At 34.7% G+C, this 22,167-nt stretch overlaps 2 protein-coding genes across 2 annotated transcripts; one reads left to right on the forward strand and one right to left on the reverse strand.

Annotated features, from left to right (window-relative positions):
* Positions 1–577: 577 nt before the first annotated feature.
* On the reverse strand, positions 578–15,592 carry LOC108720852 (probable ATP-dependent RNA helicase DDX31; the record flags this gene model as incomplete). Its single annotated transcript, XM_018445093.1, has 9 exons — positions 578–808; positions 3,471–3,672; positions 8,096–8,438; positions 12,534–12,764; positions 12,856–13,441; positions 13,598–13,818; positions 13,894–14,160; positions 14,244–15,365; positions 15,518–15,592. Coding segments are annotated over 9 exons (3,186 nt in total), but the record flags the coding sequence as incomplete, so codon positions are not given.
* A 1,483-nt stretch (positions 15,593–17,075) lies between these two features.
* On the forward strand, positions 17,076–20,115 carry LOC108720750 (uncharacterized). The gene is made up of 5 exons (XM_018444900.1): positions 17,076–17,195; positions 17,811–17,961; positions 18,042–18,124; positions 18,594–18,738; positions 19,727–20,115. The coding sequence occupies exons 1-5, from the start codon at positions 17,139–17,141 to the stop codon at positions 19,927–19,929; spliced, it is 639 nt and encodes a 212-aa protein (XP_018300402.1). The 5' UTR covers positions 17,076–17,138; the 3' UTR covers positions 19,930–20,115.
* Positions 20,116–22,167: the final 2,052 nt, after the last annotated feature.

The raw sequence follows: 22,167 nt of genomic DNA on the forward strand, positions 1-22,167 counted from the left end.
TCGTGACCGCGAAAGCGTATTCGACGTAGCCGCCCATATCGTGCGATTAGCGCGATATTATTATAGTTAATTTCCCTAAACCCGACATTTTTCGTCGTACTGCATTTTGCCGCAGCGTATTTGCCACCAATTAGTAACTATTATAGAAAATCTGAAAAACGTTACAGGAATGATCTTAAATGACATGAAAAACGCAAAGTAAAAATAAAAGTAGGATAACTGCAGTTAAATAAAGATTCAATCGTTATTGATTAATTATAAAATTTGTAATGTACATTATATAAAATTATATCTTGCTTATTATGTTACTTACATCAGGATTCAAACCTGAAAATTCCTGACATTTAATAAAAGAAGATAATCCCAGGAATATTCCCATCGGAATATTCAAAATAGTAAAAATGACAAATATTATTTAATCGCCATAATAGATGCAAAAAAATTGCAGAAAGATGTATATCTTCATATTAAGAAAGCTATCGAATATTTGGAAATATAAATAATAAATAAATGTAAATTAGGTTAAAACATTTATAGCAAAACATTTAATACAAATCAAGATTAAAAACATGCAGGTTCACAGGGAACGAATTACAAACGTGAAATCACTGTTCCTGTTTACAAAATGTACAATCGAGTTAATGTACAATCGCCGACGAAGCACGGGGATTACTTCTTTGGCTTCTTCGGGGGTTCGAGGCCGCTATCGTATTCGGAGGTGTTAAGCATTCTGACCCTCTTCAACAACCCCGTTCTTTTCTCGTCGCCGTCTCCGGTCCTCTGCTTCTTATGCGGCACCCCATCAGATCTGGAAGCGAGAGTAGCCGCACTTTAATTCTCACATTAGGACTAACCCGCAATTTTCGATAATTCGACGTAAACGACATGTGGTGAGGACAGAGCGCGGTAATCGGAAATTGAGGCAAAAAAAAGTTAAAGAAAAAAGAAAACAGGACGCGCGCGCATCAAAATGCGACGATACACCCCGCGGACGAACGGAGGTGGGCTTCCACCAACTGCCGTACCAAATTTCATGTCCGCCACTACGTTTTTGTCCACCGCCGAGAGTCACGCACGAAATGCACATTATCATGCTTTATCGTCTGCAATAGCAATTCCCGTTTAACCGATAATTCATATATAAGTTTCGCTATTAACTTTGTAGTAGTAATCGACATATTTTTTAACTACAATAGAATTGTATATAAAGTAATTAACATATACAATATAAATAAAAGAAGAGATGAAAAAATATCGTTCAAAGTTATCACATTATGATATCCATTTAATAAAAAAAAATTGGTATAAACAATAGAGAAACACACATAAATAAAATAATTTAGACAATTTAGTTCGATTAAGTAAAGCTGTTTCCGAAATTAGATGAATAGTAGGTATTCGATTAAATGCTGTACATTAAAAAAAAATGAGAAAAAATATAAATATAAAATACTAACTGTATTCTATCTCTCCAAGTTACAGAATGACTTCCAGCTGGAAAGTATCGAAACTATGAAAATTTTCGTCGATCTTATAGAGGTATGCAGTAGATTGTAAGGAGGACGATGTGAAACTGCGTCAAGCACACGCATACATACATCGACAAACGCACTTGTGCTAAGATACGCACACAAACGTATAGGTAATCGCACCCACAGAGGCGTACACCATAGTCGTCTCTCGATCCATTGGACCGTCAGCTCAGTGCCCGCCTTTCACCCATTAAAACTGACTCGTTCTCTCCCCGTGCGGAGGGCACCAGTCGGTTGCCCGTCGTGCTCACCCAAAGCACGCCCATTCAAATCGCATTAAACACGTTAATGCGTAATGCCGGTCTCGGGGAAAAAGATTCGCCGCGCGTAACGCGAAAAAAAGGGCACATAGAGAAGACGGTGTAAAAGGGAAGAGAAAGAAAGAGAAAGAGAGACGAAGAACGTGAATATGGCAGCGCAGGCAAATGATCGCCGGAGAACACAGGAATTATAAAGCTCGGTAAAAACGCGAAAGGTACTCGCGTGATGTAGACGACGTGATACATGAAGTAGAAGGGACGTTGGCGTAGAAATTACGAAGTACAGCGCCTGTGGTAGTTGGACTTGACTCGTTTGCGACCGTGAAAAGAAAGAGCAATAGACTAAGTGTGTTTGTATGTATGTGTATATATACATATATATATATAAACTAAAGACATTACAAGCAACAGATGTAAAATATTTTAGTTATGATAAGACTAGATATTCATAACTATAGTTGCACTCTAATAAATTCACATTTAAAATGAAAATAGGAAAATTGTAGTATAAAAAATATATCTTTTCCTGTTTATATGGTACATATTAGAAATTATGTTCAGTGAAAAACATTGAAAGTAGAATAATGCATGAATGGAGGGCGAGAAACGTTCGTGTAAAAAAAAATCAGGGCACGCAAGAGGGCACACGCGAGCGGGGAAGAAGTATGCGAACGGGTAGGTAGGTGACAGTTTCAGGATTTCGAGAACACGAGCGAGACGAAACGACGCGACGGGGGGCAAAGAGAGGAGGGAGGCTCGTGCTCGTCCCGTGGTTTCCGTAAATGGCGCAGCCACGACCGGAAGTGGCGGTCGCATCAGTCTGTTTAATAGCCGTATTGTATAATTATGAACAATGGAGAGACAGAGAGAAATAGAGAGAAGGAGAGACGGAGAGAAGCCTGGAGAAGGGCAGAAGCCAGCAGAGTGCCATGTGAAATGCACACCGCATGAAGGTAGAACGTGAGATAGAGAGAGAAAGAGAAAGGCAGAGCAACGAGAGAAGGAATGAGACACATTTGTCGTGAGCGAGCGAGAGGACGCGAGTTAGATGGAGTGAAATGGAGGGAACGCGGCCCGGGGGAGAACGGGGACCACAACGAGGACGGGCACGATGAGAGCCGTATGGCTTATGGCTGCCAGCCACCGTAGAACACGTCCGCCCGTTCGTCGTACATGACGGATGACACAGAGCGACAGTTTTGATGCGTCCAACCTCTCTAGGAACCGAGCTATCCCGCACACGGCGTGTGCGTGCCCTACGCCTGTATGCGCGCGAGGGCGGGCGGCGAGGGGGAGGAAAAGGGCTGGGGATGTGCGTCGCGGTTAACACGCCAAGCCACGCGTGAATCCGTCATTAATACCGTCACTCCGGAGACGATGGGCTTCGCGATCGCGCGGCTGAAACGTCAGCTGAGCGGGTCAACAGCCGGACCATTCGTGATGTCCTCTCCCGAAATGGGAGCATATTGTCTATCGCAACTGTGCGTGACGCGAAGTGTGCGCTTCCGAAATTATGCCCATACGCGACGCCTCGATAGGAACAAACGAGACTTTGAGAACGTGTTGCTTAACTCGATGATTTTCATACATTTCAGCCTAAGATTAATCCGAGCGATAGCTCCGTGAAACACATTCACATCTCAGAAATTAAAAAAAAAAAGGAAATCCTGATACTTACGGCTTGCTCGATAGACGATTATTGTGTCTGGGTTTCGAGATTTCTTTTTCGCATAGTTTCTTGCCGATTCCGCCGATTCGTTGTGGCGGATCCCTCAACGCAAAACTCTTGGCATAGTGACCCAAATGAAGCGTCTTTCGGTTGAATATCTCGCGCATATCGCGCGGATAACTTGAATAGAAACGCACCCAGGAGACGTAGGCTACAGAAAAGAAAGATCCTTATGTAAAATAAAACAATTATCTTTCCACCTACTCATTGTTCCCATTGCAGATATGCATCAGATTATTTGCAGACACGTTAAGTACGATAAAAAAAATGTGTGTACTACAATTATTATTGTTAAATACGATAATTGAAGGGCTTCCTGGAATAACGTTACATCTAACATTTTTTAAATAAAAAAAACATGCAACGCTTTTCCAAGTAACGTTTTTCCATTACTTTTCATAATAATGATAGTTGCGTTTTTCCAGGGAGTCTTTCGATTGTGCTTGGAGAAATCATAGATGTAATAAGTATAGATTGCACATCCTGATCTTAGCTGTTGTGTTATGTTAGAAAGAATTGAACATATTAGCATCTCTCTTCAACTTAACACTTTAGAGAGAAATAAAGAAAGAGGGCTTGATATACTTCAAGCTTTTCTCTTTCTAAACCGAGAGTGACAACTTCATAGGAATGCGTAGTTTATTCTTATTATATATAATACATATATGACAGTGTTTTGAATTAATCGCAACTTTTGGTACTGTCATGACGAACTATTACGCAAATGTGCGTTGTAATTAATAGTAAAACACTAAATTCGTATAGTCCCTCAAGATGGAGTACGTGTAAAATGCGGATAAAATCGAGAAATGCCGCGTCAAGTACACTTATCTCGTCTACGTTTAAGAGGTCACGTGCAACTCTCGGATGTAATGATCAGTTACATGTAGTGCGCCCTTATTAATCGCAGTTCCATTAGGTGGTTCCACGGGGGTTGGACTGCGCGATTCCGTGGGGTGTGTGCGCGCCCCGTGGCGGGCTATTAAGAGGCATTAACGGTGAGGAGGGGGTAGTCGAGTCAAGTGCTGCAGCTAATAGTCACCCTCGCGTCCCTTCTTAACGTCTCTTGCTTGTGCGCACGGGTGAGAAACCCAGGGGATCTCTGGTTCTAAGAGAACTCGACATGTGCACACCGTTGGCGTTCCGTGTGAAAAATCTCTCGATTCTGATGGAGAAGATAAATTTGGCCTCCGGTTGTTCATACCGAGTGTCATAAATTGCTTAAATTTCTGTATTTTAATAGCGAAGATATTTCGCGTAAGATTATTACACTATAGATGCGATCCATTTAATGCTACAAAAATGCTTCAAAGCATTTAAATAACTAATCAGAAGAAAAAATTTTACTAATTGATAAAAAAATGTTTCAAAGCGTTTATAACATTAAGTAGACCGAAGTCTATATGGATGGTTATAATAATGGAACAAGGTACGGAAAAAATATCTCGCGTTTTTTAATCGTCATTGAATTTTCAAATAAATTAAACGCTATCTATTTTTGTGTGGCATCTATTTTTTTTTAATATAATGGACACAATTTATATATGGCCAAATAGATTTAGTTACACGTGCCACTTGAAGTCTCCGTCTGTAAGTATCTCTAATTTTCGTAATTCTTTCGTGGTAGGACTTATGTCTCAACGTTTTCCGTCCTGATTTCCGTCTGCTTCCAATCTCGGCACCTCCCTTCTGCGCATAAGAAACACTGCTTGAGTCTTTCTTGTGGCTTGGTGTCAGCGTTGAAAAGGGAGAAATGTTTTTCTCCATTTAGCACATAAATCACACGTGGGGGCGGTGTCTAACTGAGAAGCCAGAGTGGCGGGAAGAACGGGGATATAAGAGTGGGGTAGCATTGTTCCTAAGTGATGTAACTGCGTCTTATTGTATTTGTATCCTGTATCGCATTGTTAAGAGTCTCTCGCCACAAAGCGTAAGTGGTTTTGGCGGAAGTCACATTCAGTGGTTGGATTGTGTCGGCCACCCTCTGTGAAAGGCGCGCGAACGATATACAGCGAATTCGATCTAACTCGCGACGAGTGCGTGAGATTAGCTCAGCACCGTCGCGATTGTCGCGACAATTAGAAAAAATTTATATAAAAATGTATAAATATTTTTTATACAAGTGCTTATAAAATCTCGATTATAAATTGATAAAAAATGGAACACGGACAAATTCATAGCCATCTTAAATCTGCACGAGTATTAAATGTACCAAGCATTTAAATTTACGTATTATTATCTTGAGTTTAAATAAAGTAAGTCATTTAATCGAAATAAGATCAAATCTACGATATAATTATTATTTGTTACGCTATTTCTGCTAAGTTATAATATTAAGAAAATATTTACAGAGAATTATGACGAATGGAATATAGCCGACCGACACGAGACTCAAATCGTATATATGGGATAGGAGTGAGGGATGAATCTCTCAGGTTAGTAGCGAGGGTCGCAGCTCGGGGGTTGTTCTATAGAGCTGTACTTGCTATTGAAGGCTGTTCGGCTCTATTGGGGTGATAATATTACGAATTAGCGAGATTTCCACTTCTCCGCTCGTAGACCGGTCTTCGCATCAGTTGCGAATTAAATAAATTTCGGAATTGTCGCGAAGAACGCAGAACGTATTCACATGCCGCACTATTTTCTATTGTGCTTCTGTTGTACGAACGTTTTTACGATCTTAATTCCTACACTTGCCTTGTATTGTGTCTGATATACAATGCTGTTTTAAGTATAGCTGATTTTTTTTCAGCTTAATTGTAGAAAATGTAAAGTAGCTGATATCAAATGCATGATTACATAAAAATTTATATTGCAATAAAAACGCAAATAAAAAGAAATATTGGAATATCTGAAAATAATTCTTGTGTCAAAAAAATATCCATAAAAATTATATAATCAATACTAGCAAATGCAAACAATGTTATTATTCTTGAGATAAACGAAAATATTTCGTATAATAGTAAAATATTTGTCAATATTATTGTCCTTTTTCTTACAAGATTTCGCCAAACATTTTGAATTATTTTTGTCGCTATGTGGGCATATATATTAGATCAAACGAATGTTAGACAATAAACGCAAATGGTCCTAGTAGATATATCGAAAGATGTTAACTAATTTGTTATCCACTTCCTGCTTTCCTCTCATTCGCTCCCTCGGTTTCCATGCGAAAAGTGCAATACCGAGGTCACGAACGGCAGCAGCAATTAATCTATCAATCACTCGGTACGTGCGGAGGAACGGTCAAGTGGTTAGCTGTGTAACGTCACTCAAATCTGGGGCGGCTAAGCGCTCAAAAACCGTGGCTAACCTTCGTGTAAAGCCTTGGCTGATGCGGGATAATTTCGAAGCTTGAAAACCTCTTAAAAAGATTAATGGTCCCGAATTTCCTTTTTGGAAATGTTCGTCGTTTGCACAGTTATGGCAATCGACGTAACACCAGTCGTTAATGCACTTTCGTAAAAGTAATCTTCGTAAGATAAACAAGATTCGTTTATATATGTCACTATTAGTGCCTCACAAGCAGAAATTTGCTAAAGCTTTTCATATTTGATGACAAAAAATTTAGAACTAAGTACATATTCGTATTTATAAGCGACAAAGTTTGCCTTCAGCTGAATAAAGTAATCAAGAAGAAGGTTTAAGAAAGCAACAAGTTAACTGGCGATATTTATATGGAAAAGCAAATAGATTTGCGGGGAAAAAAGTCACCGTGAATGTGAAGAGGGCTAATGTCTTCACTTCACGAGTATTAGACCGGGTATAATGGATTTATTATTGCAGCAAATAAATTCTTCTCCATAACGACCCTAATAGAGTAACCATGGCATAGCAAACAGGATCATCCCTCCTCGTTCGTAGACTATGTAAATATCCAAGTGGCGAACGAGGCAAATGTGAAGGGAGACGGAATAAGAGCCCCATAACGTGTACGCGTAGGGGTTGCTTTATATGCGAGCGGGGTGCTCGCTGGAATTGGCTTAGTCTACCCTGAAAGTCAGCTCGCTTTCGTTACAATCCAACTGCGTCAAAGTAGATGTTCACTCATCCTTCGCAACTCCTCATCAACACTTTGCCTCTCACGAAAGCAAAGATTTAAGCATTTATTGCACGCGCATTTTTTAAATATACATAGGAATATATATGTTAATAACTAGAAAAGGATTATTTATTTTAACACAACAAACGCCTTGCTATCGTATCATTCAATCCATGTCATAGTATCAAATTCATATACGGAAAGAATGATTACGCTGAAATATCTAATTAGATACAGATCTGAAAATAGTTTTGTTTGGAACGTCAAAATAATTATGTAAGGCATTTACTGATTGCTACAATGTTAACATTTTTTGTAGTATCGTCATCAGTGTTTAAGCATTCCACATAATTATTTTGATGTTTCAATAAAATTATATTCAGATCTGTATTTAGCTAAATTTTTAGATACTTTAATTCTTTCCGAGGCAACATATCTGGTTTAAAATCTTGAATGATTAATAACTTTATAAAAGCAAAGAAAGAACATATACTTTTATTACGTAGCGCGAATCGTAAAATATTGCACTTACCTTTACACGCTTTCGCACGAAGTTGCTGATTCTCCAGTACTAAATCTTCGAAATCGTTTTGGAGGGCGACAGCCGCTGCCTGCACGGAGTTGTGGTTGGAAAGAGGTCCCAGTAGCTTATCCAGGACATCGTTCATGTCCTGCTGCTTGATTCTGATGCGCCTCGACTCGAGCATCCGTACGAATTCGATTTCCGAGGGCGTTAAGAAGATTGTCGCTGTGCCGGAGCAACCTGCGCGCGCGGTTCTACCGATTCGATGAACGTAGTCTCTAGCCGAAATTGGACCAGTATACTGAACAACACCATCTACTTTCGGTATATCTAATCCTCGAGCTGCGACATCCTGGAAAAAAAAAAATATATACAATATATCTTACATACTCTGGACCTAACTGGCGATTTGCACGTTAAATGTTTCCCAAAAAGCCTATATTGAATTATACAAGAACATAAGAATAAAAAATAATCTAAATCTATTGTTTAACAAATAATATACTGTAATCATTCATAAGTTACATCACGCATATTCTATAAAAAAAAAAGCGTATAGTTTCAGATCTTTTCCAGATCGAAATACAAAGCATCTCAAACTTGATATTGAACAATTCGAATGAGAACCAGAACCTTGTCATTTCGCTGTAATTTGTCCGGGACAATGTTCTCGGTAGTTATCGCTCTCCGACTCTACGAGAAATGGCTCGTTCCACGAACAAGAGCGGCAACGGCGAGTCTGCGACCTGCTGGTACAAATGTCTTACAAACCGCGGCGATTTCTCGTTTTGTGGCGACGTGAATGCACACGGCTGGCAGCGAGCGCCCGCTGCGAGACCCCAACGGCGAACGTTTGAGCACGGCCCTGATTTCGACGTTCGGCTAGTCGATGATTTACCGCGGCGAGAACCTCACCGGGTCTCTCCGCTTGACGGGCCCCGAGGACTAATCCCAGACCATCAGTAGGGGGCGTCGTGGCACCCCGGAATTCTTTCGCGGCACGATACGGACGTGCATCCGTGTATTCTTATTACATCTTTTCCTGCTATTAATTCAACATACGTCGACGACGGCGCGATCCGGGCGCCAGCGTGAAGGAGTACGAGAAAGGAACCTCCAACTAATCGAAATAAATGTCGATCGGACCGAATCTCTTGAGCTCACCCCATGATTCCGTTACATTTTATCGCTTGATGAATATCGATAAAACAATTTCTATTTATTTCGTGCGATTAAAAATATCAATGAAAACAAAAAGAGGAGAAAACTGAACATAAGGAAAAACAATACTGTGATATTAGAATTTTATACAACATTATGTTCATGCATGAAAAGAACAGGTTGTGCTGAAATATCTAAAAATTTAACTAGACAGATCTGAAAATAATTTTATGAGATAATCAAAATAACTATAGAACGAAGAATTGATGCTACAAAAAGTTTTAATATTTCAGCAACTAGTTTGAGCATCCTACATAATTATTTTAAGGATTCAAACAAAGTTTTTTCAAATCTATATTTATATAGTTATTTAATTGTTAAATATTTATATAGTAAATTGTTAAATATTTTACTAAAATTTGCCCTTTTTGTGCAAAGCTAAAAAGTGTTGCAAAAACACATCAAATGATTTACCATAACTTTCACAAATAGTTCCAGAATGTCTATTAATTATACATATAAAAAATAAATAACAATTAGTTGAACTTTTAATGTTTAACGTTAACTAATTAATGATATTATCATGGTTTAAATTATCACTTATTAAAGTTAATTTTGCCAAAGAATATTTCTCTAAAATTTAACGTAAGTTTGTAATTACGTGTACAGCGCTCATAATTATAGCAAGTGCATTTGGCACATTAAAACGCTACAAGCGCACGATACCTGCCACCGGTTTCAACACACGTAAAGAGAGCGGCACGCTGAAGAGCGATCGATGGCGGCGATTAAGACAAACGATCGTTTAAGAAAGGGACCGGGGATCGTGGGCCGCGGGATCGAGAACGGATCGCCCGCTCAAAACATCTCACTCGGGCCATAGATCACATCGTGGATCCGGATCCACCACCGCTGAGAGCCGCGGAATATTCTGGCCGCGGGTGCCCTCGTGGCTTTTCAACGTGGAAATTAATAACGCGGCCGTAAAACCTACGTGGTAGCGACGCCGTAAAACGTGGGCGGCTGCCATCGCATATTCCGTGGATCAACATTAAGGAGTTAAATATGCCCGATGTCTCTCTAAGTATACAATTAATTATTCTATTTTCTTCCTTCTCCCTCTTGTGCTTGCTCCAACGTTAGCAATTATGTCAATATGTTCGCGCAACTGGGATTCATCGGTTTAATAACGAGTAAACTCGTGGTATGTTCTTAGCGGCGTAATTATTCACGTATTTTTAATATTTTGGATTTTTTAATATTTTAATAATTTTGATAAATCCACTTGTTTTTAGGATTATGCAATTAAATTTAAAATCAACAAAGTAAATGTAGTAAATCTGGAATTAATTAAATTCGGTTTTTAAAAATATTAAAATCAAAAATGATCTTACAGGATAATTCTACAGAAAAATAAACAATGAAATATAAAAATAAAATATATAAATATTCCTTATACTTTATAATAAAAAATCATGAATTGAAGATTGTTTAATCTCTAATCTATATTAACATAATGCAATTAGAAAAAATTATATAAAAAATAATGTATAAATATAATAAATATTATAACATAATTCAAGAAAATTAGTTTCTTACTAGAATAATCAAAATATTACAGATATATAAATTGATCAATGTTTATATTACTATAAAATGTTGAGAATTTTTAATAATGAGATAACATCATATATTTGCATGCTTCTAAAAAAGTACAAAATATATTCGACCATAATTTTAATCTTTCTACATATTAATTGCCTCGCTTCATCACAGTAAGTATTATTATTATACTCACACGAGTAATTTATTCAAAGTTTGTTTTGTCAGAGAATTTATGGCATATGCGAAATCCCAGAGTGAATAAAATTGTGAGAAAAGAAAGCTATAAAGTATAACGAATGAATGTCCGTTATATTCAGAATCAATTTTGTAGATTTTGATCTTGTTATTCTTCATTGTAGGGCGATTCATGATACGCGTAGTTCAAAGAATAGGTCGTCAATTAATCGTAAAGTATAGAGCCTAATGAGGGTAGTAGAAAGGATAACGAGGATCCGCGGCGAGACTTCGAAATTTTCGAATCGGACATCGACTCCACGAGAAAGAGATCGCCTGATGGAAAAGAATTAATTTTCACGATGCGTAAGTTGTCATTCGTTTGCGTGACGCCGATCGTGAAGTTTACAATTTGCAAATCCTGCCGCGATTTAATATTTTTTTTCTTTCTTTTACACGCGTTCTTCCGATATCTGCGATACTTTCAGACACGTGAAAGTGCCATAACAGTATTTCACGTTAAAATCTAAATTGGTCGATGAAGAAATGAGACCCGCTGTGTCGTTTTATTTTCGACAGTCTATCCCCGCGTCTAATGACGAAATCGATCGCTTTCACCGGTAATTACGGCAGTTAAAGCAGTCGCCGAGAGTTCAATGTGAATCAGAAAGTTACTCTGTTATTCGACGTCAGATTAATTCGGCCGATGTAATACGAATGTAATTAGCAGCGGAGAGAAAGAAAGTTATCCGTTACTTCGCAAACATTATCGCGTCATGATTAATTATGCTGTTCGCGGAATGCAATTAGTGGAACAGGCACTTCTGTGATCTATCACAAACAGGTAAATATTTTGCGTTTACGATTCGATTCGAATAAGAAATATCTTTCCATTAAAGATTTTATAGGAGAGTTCTGCGGATTGGGTTTCACAGGAGAGTAGTAATTATTATATAGTAATTAATAGAAAAAAATAATAGAAAAAATTATTATTGTAAAGTTTGGACTTCTATAAACAATTGCTCTGCAAAGTAAAGAAAGCACCAATACGGGGAACAGACAAATGATTGTAATTATACTCATTACGAAGGTTTCATGCGTCTGCATAATTTTTAACCTCCGAACACAGCGTGGGTCCAGAGGTATTAAATTCCCTCTTGAAAGAATAAGCCACGAAGTAATTTACAGCTCAGGGAGTGCCGACAGATATTCCTGGCTTTTCTTTCGTTGTTATTCTTTCGTCGCTATTCTCTCTTAATTTTTCAACGCTCCCATCTCTCTTATACGCTTGTATTTTTTGTTTATAATAATTAAATTTTTTAAATATGTATATTGGCTCCAAGTAAAACATCTTATGACGTGCAATGTATATTTAAGAGTAAATAAATAAAGAAATTTAAATATTTATAATGTGCAAAAAAAATAAAAACCTAACCTCCACAATATACCATATTCGTAAACATTTCAAGTATTTTATGCTATTATATCGATAAAATGTATGACTTACTGTGCACAATAGTACTCCACTTTTCGCTTGATTGAAAGTTTTGAAGACTTCTGTCCTTTCCTTCTGTGTCATATTACCGTGTAGTTTAAAGAATTCTACATCAACCAGCGGATCGGAGTCTTCGTCATTATCGTCCATTGGTTTCGTAAGAATAGAAGACAAAATTTCGGTATGATAATCTACCATATCTTGTGTAGCCATAAAAATTAGTATTTTATGTTGTCCAGGAGTCTATAGAAAAAAAATGGAAAATGCTATTTGCCCCTTAATTGTAAATTAATGCAACAATGCTAAATTATTGATAAAATGGAGATTTTCTTACCTGACATCTCCCGGCGATGTAAGCGCTTAAAGTGACCATTCTTAATTTGGGCGGAGTGACTATGTAACTCTGAATTACACTTTGCGGAACTATTAGGTCTTCGTTAATCGCGCTAATATCTCCCCCGCTCATCTCTAAATTCTTTTTAGCCGCGTCAACGAAGATCGGATCGTGCATCGTGAGACCCGCTAATTTTTCAACAGCTTGTGTCAAAGTCGCAGACAATAAAATTGTCTGCCTTCTCCATTGATTTTCATAATCTTGCTTGACGTTTTGAATATTTTCCACTATCAAATCAGATTTTTTATTTATACCTGAATGATTTGTATCTTTTTTCCTTTTTTTTGATAGAACGATACTACTAGCGGCATGATCGTTATCGCCATCGTCGCTTGAATGATATATTTGTTTCTTTTTACTACTATCAGTATTATTTTCTTCTATTTTGGACTTCATATCATCTTCCTTTAAAGTTTCTTTAATTTCTTCATCTGTAAATATCTTCTTACTATTTTGTTTAAATATTTTCATAGCGTCGTATTCTTTTTCATCGCTAGAGCATGATACTTTCAAAGCACTTACTATCCTAAATTACACAAAACGTATTATAATTTTTTAAACGTTATAATTATATTCACGTTATATTATTTATATTTTCTTATTATTAACATAACAATTGCATTAATTTACATACAAGATTAATATGCTGCCCTTTTGCAAAACAAATATATATGAAACCTACCCAGAGATATCTATTTCGTATCCCATATCAAGCATTCTATCAGCTTCATCCAACACGAAATATCTAACGTCATTTAATCTCAACGCTTTTGTGTGCTTTATGTGATCTAATAATCTACCAGGAGTAGATATTAATATATTACATCCCTTACGTAACCGAGCTTTTTCCGCTTTTCTCTTTTCTCCACCAACTATGTAGCCTGGTACGATCCACGTAAAAGGCTAAAATTATTTAAAATGTAATTTTGGTATGTCTAATAAATGCTAATGTATGCAAAATTTATTCGTCTAACTTACTTTAACCAATTTTATGAAGCACTCATACGTTTGCAAGGCCAATTCTCTTGTTGGAACAACTATAAGAGCCGATAAACCACTATTTCTATTTAGTTTAGGTCTAATTTTGTGTAACAGTTCAACAATGGGTAAAGCATATGCTAATGTTTTTCCAGATCCTGTCTGAGATCTTATTAAAATATCCTTATTTGAGAATATTTGAGGGATCGCTTTTTGTTGAACGGTTGTCATTTTAGTTATACCCATATTTTGTTCTAAATTTGATATCTGTGAAAAGAGTTATAAATTATTATTTTACTGCAAATATTTTCATTGCAAATGTTAGCTATACCACTATACATAATACTAACCATATATGGATGAATATTGAGATCTACAAAAGTAATCTCTGTAAAAACTGGTTCATTTACAGGTTTTACAAATCGCTGACCTATGGTTGGTATGTCGGGATTATTACCAAATAAGGAGGACATTTTTCCACTAGCTCTGTATATTAATTTTGGAGTTTCGTCTGATTCTTTGTTGTTATTTATAATTTTCTTTTTAAATCTTTTTTCTTTCTTTTTGTTCAAAATATCTGTCTTCTTTGTGTTTTTTAAAACAGGTGATTCTTTAGTTACTTCATATTTCTTGTCTGATTTAAAATTATCTTTAGAAATACCATGTTTTTGTGTTAAATTTGGAGCATCTGATTCATTTTGATTTTTCAATTGATTTGAAAATATATCAGAAAGTGATCTCTTCGACTCACTTTTTGAATCATCTCTCTTTTTTGCTAACAGTGTTCTACCAACATGTTCTTTTGTTGTCTTTATAAAAGATACAGTTGATTCATTTGTGAAATTAGAGTTTGCAGCAGAAGGAATCTTATCAGATTTTGAAATTGGTGATTTATTAATTACTTCACATGTTTTGTCTAATTTAAAATTATTTTTAGGAATGTTATACTTTTTAGTCGAATTTAATAAATCTAATTCATTCTGATTTTTTAATTGACTCGAAAATGTAGTGGAAAGTGATTTCTTTAGTTGATTTTCAACCTTTGAATTATCTCTCCTTTCCACCAATGCTATTCTATCAACATGTTCTTTTGTTGCGTTTGTAAAAGACACAGTTGATTCATTTGTGGAATCAAAGTTCACAGTAGAAAAAATCTTATTAGATTTCACGTTCTTTTTGCTTATTACATTAGACTGTTCAATTCTTTCTGGCTTTGCAGCTTTTGCTGTTAGATCTTTATCTTGAGGTGGAATTTGAGGCTGCTCTATGTTTCGAAAGACAGAGTTTGTTTCTTTCAACTTTTTAGCAAAGATAGCTGATAATGACTTCTGTTTTATTCTTTTCTTGTACCCTGTCTCTTGCGTATCCATGGTTTTTCTTGATTCCCTATTTAATACTGCATTTTTATGGAAAGACTGAGTCTTTAATTTTTTAATTGAGGTTTTGAAAGACTTTGTTCTTCTTAGTGTATTCTGAATAAAAACATTTATTTTACGTTATCCATCGATCTCTTTTTGATGTTTTTATTCAGTTTTCTACATGCAACTGAATAAAATCTGTGCAAATTTTTTCATATGCAATGTATTTATAGACTTCCTAACCTATAATCTAACCAAGCACCTACCTTTTTCGTTGTGACTGGATCCGCCGTCACATTTAAACAGATGTCCATGTCTTGAATTGTTATTAGTACATTTGTTTATCACAAATCACTTTTTTTCTTAGTATACAAGCGCGGAAAAATAAAGCACGCGTAAAACCATAAAAACATCTATCACACTGTGAAAACATGTGGCGAGCTGCGTGAAGCTGACGCATGCGCGTATTTCAGAGCGGAGCAGAGATTATAGTAGGTCTGTTCTTTTTAGCTAAAATTCTTGCACGGCTCATCTTTCTTCCTTTTCTCTTCACGTTGGAGAGAAAAAGAGAAAAGAACTCTGTAAATTCAGCTAAAAAGAACAGGCCCAGTGTTTCCGAGACTATAGTGTTCGTATGAAATTCATATATATTTCTTTTATCAAAATTGATATTAATTATTAATTGTATAATACTATATTAATATATAACTAATATACCTATTTGTATTTTGTGGAACTGCACAACGTACGGTTATGCTTAATACAGAATATTATAAGAACGTTATATATTATTTTTTTAAATAAAAGTTATGTGTAATATGTAAATTAATATATAAGTGTATATATATATATATAATTACATATTAAAATTTATATGTATATATATGAAGAATTATAAGGAGAACAAATTTGACGTCATATATTGACATTAATTTGATTTTCTTGTTCTCCTTGGGATATAAATGAATTATATATATGGAAAATATTATCTAAATTCTTAAATTTATGAGATTTTTATTTTTAAATAAATGTATATAAATTTAATTTGAAGTAAGCATGAATGTGTAAATTTACTATTAATTTACATTTTTTAAAGACTAAAGTTTATTATTTATTGTTAAAGTAATTATTTATACATACAATGTACGTTTTCATATTTCTTCCGGAAATAAAAATCATGTAAATTTCAGACTTCAATTATATTTTTCTTCTAAACACATAGAATTTTTATAATGTAATTAAAACGATTAGTCAAAGTTTAATTTTTATATAGTTGAAAATGAAGTGCACGCGTGCGTACATACACAATCGAAACTGATACATTTCGATAAAGTGTACTTTAATATAATTTCTAAGTATAATTTCTTTTTGATAAATTCTTCGAAATTTCTTTGGGACGACCCTATTGAGAAACATGATAAAACGCTGACGTATTTGATTATCATGATTATAATGGTGTACCAGTTATATATATAGATACGTTTCTTCCAGTTTGGAACAGCTAAGACAACATTATTGCTGCGACAGTCGAACAATACGGAACGATTCTAACGATTCTGTTCACCTGCTCAAATCAAGCTCTTGTCTGAATCGTCGTCACATTATTCGACGAACGAAGCAGTTTTAATTATTTCTACTAATTATAACAGGTTCGGCAATTCGACAATTGTTACCGGGATCTCGCTCGCGCGGTACAACAGTGAGCGAGATTAATTTTGGAGATTGTCGCTTTAAATGTGTATTTATCTCCGTCTATATGTGTTTACACTTTTTACAACGTGCAAGTGTTGTTTGACAAGGTAACACGAAAAGTGACGCCCGCGCCATAAGATCCGGCTTCATTTTGTATCCGCGAGGCAAAGCGATCGCACGAATAATTTTTTCGTCATGACGCGTTGTATCAGCGTGTCGTTCGCGGCGAGGATGATCGGAGCATATACGATGGTAAGTTCAAGATTTCATGCGTTCTCTACTCCATATTTTTTTTATACATTCGTAGTACGGCGCTGTCTAATTCACTCATTACCTATAACTAGATACTAATATCGAATGCAATTCGTGCCGAAGAAAAGAAACGTGATATCGAAAAACATGAATGTTTATAATAATTATTGTCACATTGTTATAATAATTACACAATAATATGTCCGACGTGGAATACAAAATCTGCTTCAGTCTCCTTTGATGTAAGCATGCACATAATGTTTCCGGTGCCGAGGCAGCCAATATAATGGATGATTATTATTGAATTCAAAATCAAATTAATTAATCATACTTTCTACGTCATTTTGAGTCTGGAGTCTAAATGTATTTTAAGGGAAACTTCTTGTATTACTTTTATGTTAGAGATATTTTTATTTATATTAATTAAACCAACTATTTCATTAAAAAATAATGTGTGAAATACAATAATTACTTACAAGAGTAATTCCTAAACAGTTGTCCAAATATTTTTGTAAAGATATGTCGTTTTGAAAATTTATATCAATCGTTATATTAACATATTTTTATATTTACTTGTAAACCATTCAGCTTTCCGTACATTTATTCTTTTTTCAGTCCATTTCGATTTTATTAATAAATTTGTTGGTAAGCAAGTTTTTTTCAAGAGAAAGCGATGATGATTTTTTCGAATCTGCCAAGACTTGGGCTGTACTAGGATTAAATTGGATACAGGCAATACAGAAGTACACAGTGGGGAAGAAAAAAGGTAAGACTTGACATGTTTATTATTAAATACGCGAATTGCTTCCACAAACGTACAGAATAACGCAACGTTGTACATTTTAGCTGAAAGTGCCTTGATATGTTTCCTCATATATGCCGTCTTATTTCTGTCAGCGAGCATATTCCTCACTATAGGATCGCTATCGGTGAGTATTTAAAAGAAAATTGAATAGTTCTTTTCTGAATAAACTAATCGATTTTAAGTTATACCAAAGCTGTTTAGTTTGTGACATCACGCGGATAAAAAAGATTATTTAACTAATTTGTGAGATAAAATTCTACTATATATTTTATTTTTTGTCTTTATATTAATTTTGAATTTATTTATATCTAAGTTAATTTTGGAAATTATTAAATTTCGATAAATATTCCGAGGAATTTTACGAACCTTTTAAATTTTTTTTTTGCAAAATATTTAATAACAAAGTAGAAAATTTTTTACAATACTCTGTTCGTAAGCGAAGCATACAATTTTCTTACGATAAAGGTCGTAGCGATATCGCCGATCGAATACAAATTCGTCAAACATTCTTTATCCGCGAGATGTATTTTGGGCACGTAACAGCCTTGTCTCAACTCGCTAACGACCACGCTAACTTCCGCGTACGTTCACAGAAGAGACATACGGCAGCCGTGCCTTGGATGTATTTACAAATGGGTAGCGTAATAGATCAGGCTGTGTCGCTATCTAATCATATGATATATGATCAACGGACTACTTTATATTTTTGGTATACTACCATATGCAGTGTCTATTTGAGTAAGTACTCCAATTTTTTTTTGTAATTTAATATAAGAAATATTGTATTCTGATCACTGAATTCTGAATACATATAGGGGAAGGTCACCGATACCAACATACCACTTTGTTTTTAGACAATATTTCTTAAACAAGATAAAAATACAACTGTAAAAACATAAATACAAACTAAAAAATGTCTTCTATCAGATAGTATAAGCAGTTTTTATAATACTGTTTGCAATTTTGCAATAATTAAGTTTTTCGTAAGTTATGCAAAAATGAGCGTTTGACAAAATGAGCTCCAAAACTGACATAGTAGGTAATAATGCCTAATGTAAACATTCCTATTCTATAAATAAAGATATATATCCTATTCTGTAAAGAAAATTAATTTATGAAACTATAAACATTTAAAATGACATAATATTATCAATAATACAGTCACTATTGTTTTAATTACGCAATTTGCAAAAAAAACACCGTAAGAATTTTCTTCTCGGATTTATAGAATTTGTTTTTAGCCGATTTGGTATAGAAATAAGCCACAAATATATGAATTATGAGTTTGTACTTCTTTAATTAGCTAAACAGATCATGTTTTTATTAGTAAGGTTAGTTTCTAAGAAATAAGGGGATGTCGCTTTAAAAGATCTATGTCAGTATCGGTGACTTTTCTCTACTTATATTCTGAGTTATCTTTGTGAAGGTATACTTGATTAAACGCAAACAAACGGTATTAATCTAATCTGCTCTTAAAATAAAAGTTTGAAAATTATTTGATAATATAAATAAATCAAAAAGTGTATTTTTATGAATCAATATCAAAGCAACTTTACTCTAAAAGAATCTTAACAAAAGTATTTAATAAAAGAAATATTTATCTATACCTAGCGTTATGAATGATGTTTAATGATCTGTTATTGTCGTAAAGATAAATTAATTTTACTAAACTAAAAAAAATACGCCTCATTTTGTACAAGATTGACATTATTGACAATAATTACAGTGTTGAGCGTGTATTTCTGGATGGTCGTGGAAGCAGCTCGAAATCAGTGGTACAACGAGCAAAGTAGAAATATAAATTGCGAATCGTTCATGTTAAATACTTTATCAACGCCCATGAGTAGCAATCTGAAGTCACCGTCCTTTCTCTCGCAAAATTTTTCAATGTTTGAACAATCGCATCCGTCGACGATTCTGCCTATATAGCAGGAAGTCCATGAAGAAGCAGGAACAATCCCGAAACGATTCTGATAGCTAGACTTGTCGCCTGAGGTAAACTTGCCAGAACTTGTAGGATTGAGGGGGATATTTACAGAGCAGTATGAGAAGAAGACTGAGAAGTTTCTTAATACTTCATTATTATTATAACATTATAACTTATAAAGCGGTATCTAGACGCTCAATGTTATAATACAACTATTTTATACAATATTATCGATGCCCTCCTTAAACAATTCAAAACAAACTGTCTAGAAGCTCAGTACAGCTTCTGGACGATCAGTAATATTATGCAATATCAAATATCGTGTAAAGACATTGATCATCTAGGAGCCGCTTAAGACGCGCTCTATACGTAGTATATTTATTTACTAAATATGAACCAACTAAAATTTTGTAATATAAATAAATACCTACTTATAAACACATCTCTCATGTTTAACTGCGTAAAAATTTTTGTCTCTGATTTTGAAGATTTTCATAGGATTATATTATTTTATTAATATAATTTTTGCTTTGATATTTATTTTGGCAACTGATTAATGTGTAAAATATTTGGTCCTGTTAGTACATATAGCGTAAAGATTAATTGTCACAACGTGCGCGCGAAAAAAAATTGATAAAATAAAATTTTGATAAGGATATATTAAATAAAAGTAAATTTAATTAAATGTGTCCGAAACAATATAAATTTCAAATAAGACATGTAAAAATGTTTGATCCAAAAATATATGATTTTTCAGAGATTTTATGGTGTTTATTCGTCTTATATTGTATTTATGTGACCTTAATGTATTTATTCGTATGCTATATACGAAATTTCTAAGAATTTAGATGTTAAGCCGGCAGAACATCTATTGATCTTCCTTGCCTAATGGAATATACGCGAGCCACTAAACTTCGCTGCAGTAAATCCCAGTTTCGAAACGGGGGAAATGTATAATAATGCGGAGAGTAACTTCATAAATCAGTCGGGAGATGCAACTAATAGAGTGTATCAAATGCGCCCCCGGCGGAGCGTGCTTGCATAGAAAATATGAGAAATGGCCGCGTTTTACGTCGAAATACTTTTAAACTTCCTGGATTCGAATTGCACGCAAGCATATTCGCAATACAGGATCGACCGTCTTTTTAGATAGAGGTCGATTTGTCCGAGAATGGCCACAACTTTTCGCAATACTCTTCAGAATGGTGATCAAATGTACAATAGATGATAGAGAAAAGCTCTCGATACAATTTATTGAAGATATTTTATCGTATCGATTTCATATAACATATCTATACACGGAGAGAATTTTTTCTTAGAGTTTACTCTGGAAATATAATAGTCGTGGGACAACATTGTATTTCAAAGAATTTTAATGTAAATCTCTCTCATTTATTGATAAAACTACAATAAAGTATAAAATAAGTTTGATTAATTTTACTGAAGTGCATGGTAAAAATCTTTAAAATATTGTATTGTACCACAACTACCATATTTTCAGGGTAAATTTTAAAAGAAAATTCTCTCCGTGTATGTTTTCAAGAAAATATATTCTAATAATAGCACATATAACATTTATTTGTTATTATATATATTGGAAAGGAGTAAGGAACAATCTTTTATATATTATTAAATTAATTCATGTAATTTCAAAAGTAAATGTGAGATAATTTAAAATTTTATTTGATAAGTTACTCTTTTTATTTCCATCTCTATAAACAGATAAATATTTTGTTAAATCTTGACTAATTTTAACTAAAACGTTTATATATGTGCATCTTTTTTATCAGCATCTACTATTATATTCAGTTATATAAATTGTTAATAAAAGAAATTTCTATTTCTGTTTATAATTTCATTTTCAAAAAATTATTAGAAACAAATATCTTTTTATAAATAACACAACTTTTCAAATAAAATTAATTTTCTGTTGCTATAAAGGAAGTAACCTAAAGCAAGTAATATATCCGCTAAAGTAAGACGAAAGAAAATAACAAATGTTTTTGTTAAATGACCTGTTCGATATTTTGTTAAATTATCTTTCCCTTGTGACGAAGAGTAATACTTCTGGATTTTTCAGTCGTCGACACGGTCCTGGCGCCGAGGACAGACAGAAAGCGGGTTGCGCGACGTGGTTGGTTGCCGCTGCTTTTAAAAAGAACTGAGCGAGTCAATTTGTAGGCTGTCGCAAACTTTTAAAACACTAGTTGACAGCCGTTCCACCCCCGTCGCGACGCCCG

This window comes from Mycetomoellerius zeteki, unplaced genomic scaffold, assembly GCF_001594055.1.
Source record: "Mycetomoellerius zeteki isolate Tzet28-1 unplaced genomic scaffold, Tzet1.0 scaffold155, whole genome shotgun sequence".
Taxonomy (NCBI): domain Eukaryota; kingdom Metazoa; phylum Arthropoda; class Insecta; order Hymenoptera; family Formicidae; genus Mycetomoellerius; species Mycetomoellerius zeteki.

What these genes read in the sequence shown, in the direction of transcription:
- LOC108720750 (XM_018444900.1), top strand. Translation starts at nt 17,139, where the DNA reads ATGACGCGTTGTATCAGCGTGTCGTTCGCGGCGAGGATGATCGGAGCA. An exon ending in CACAGTGGGGAAGAAAAAAG is followed by an intron (nt 17,962 to 18,041) that starts GTAAGACTTGAC and finishes TGTACATTTTAG; the next exon opens with CTGAAAGTGCCTTGATATGT. An exon ending in TCACTATAGGATCGCTATCG is followed by an intron (nt 18,125 to 18,593) that starts GTGAGTATTTAA and finishes GTACGTTCACAG; the next exon opens with AAGAGACATACGGCAGCCGT.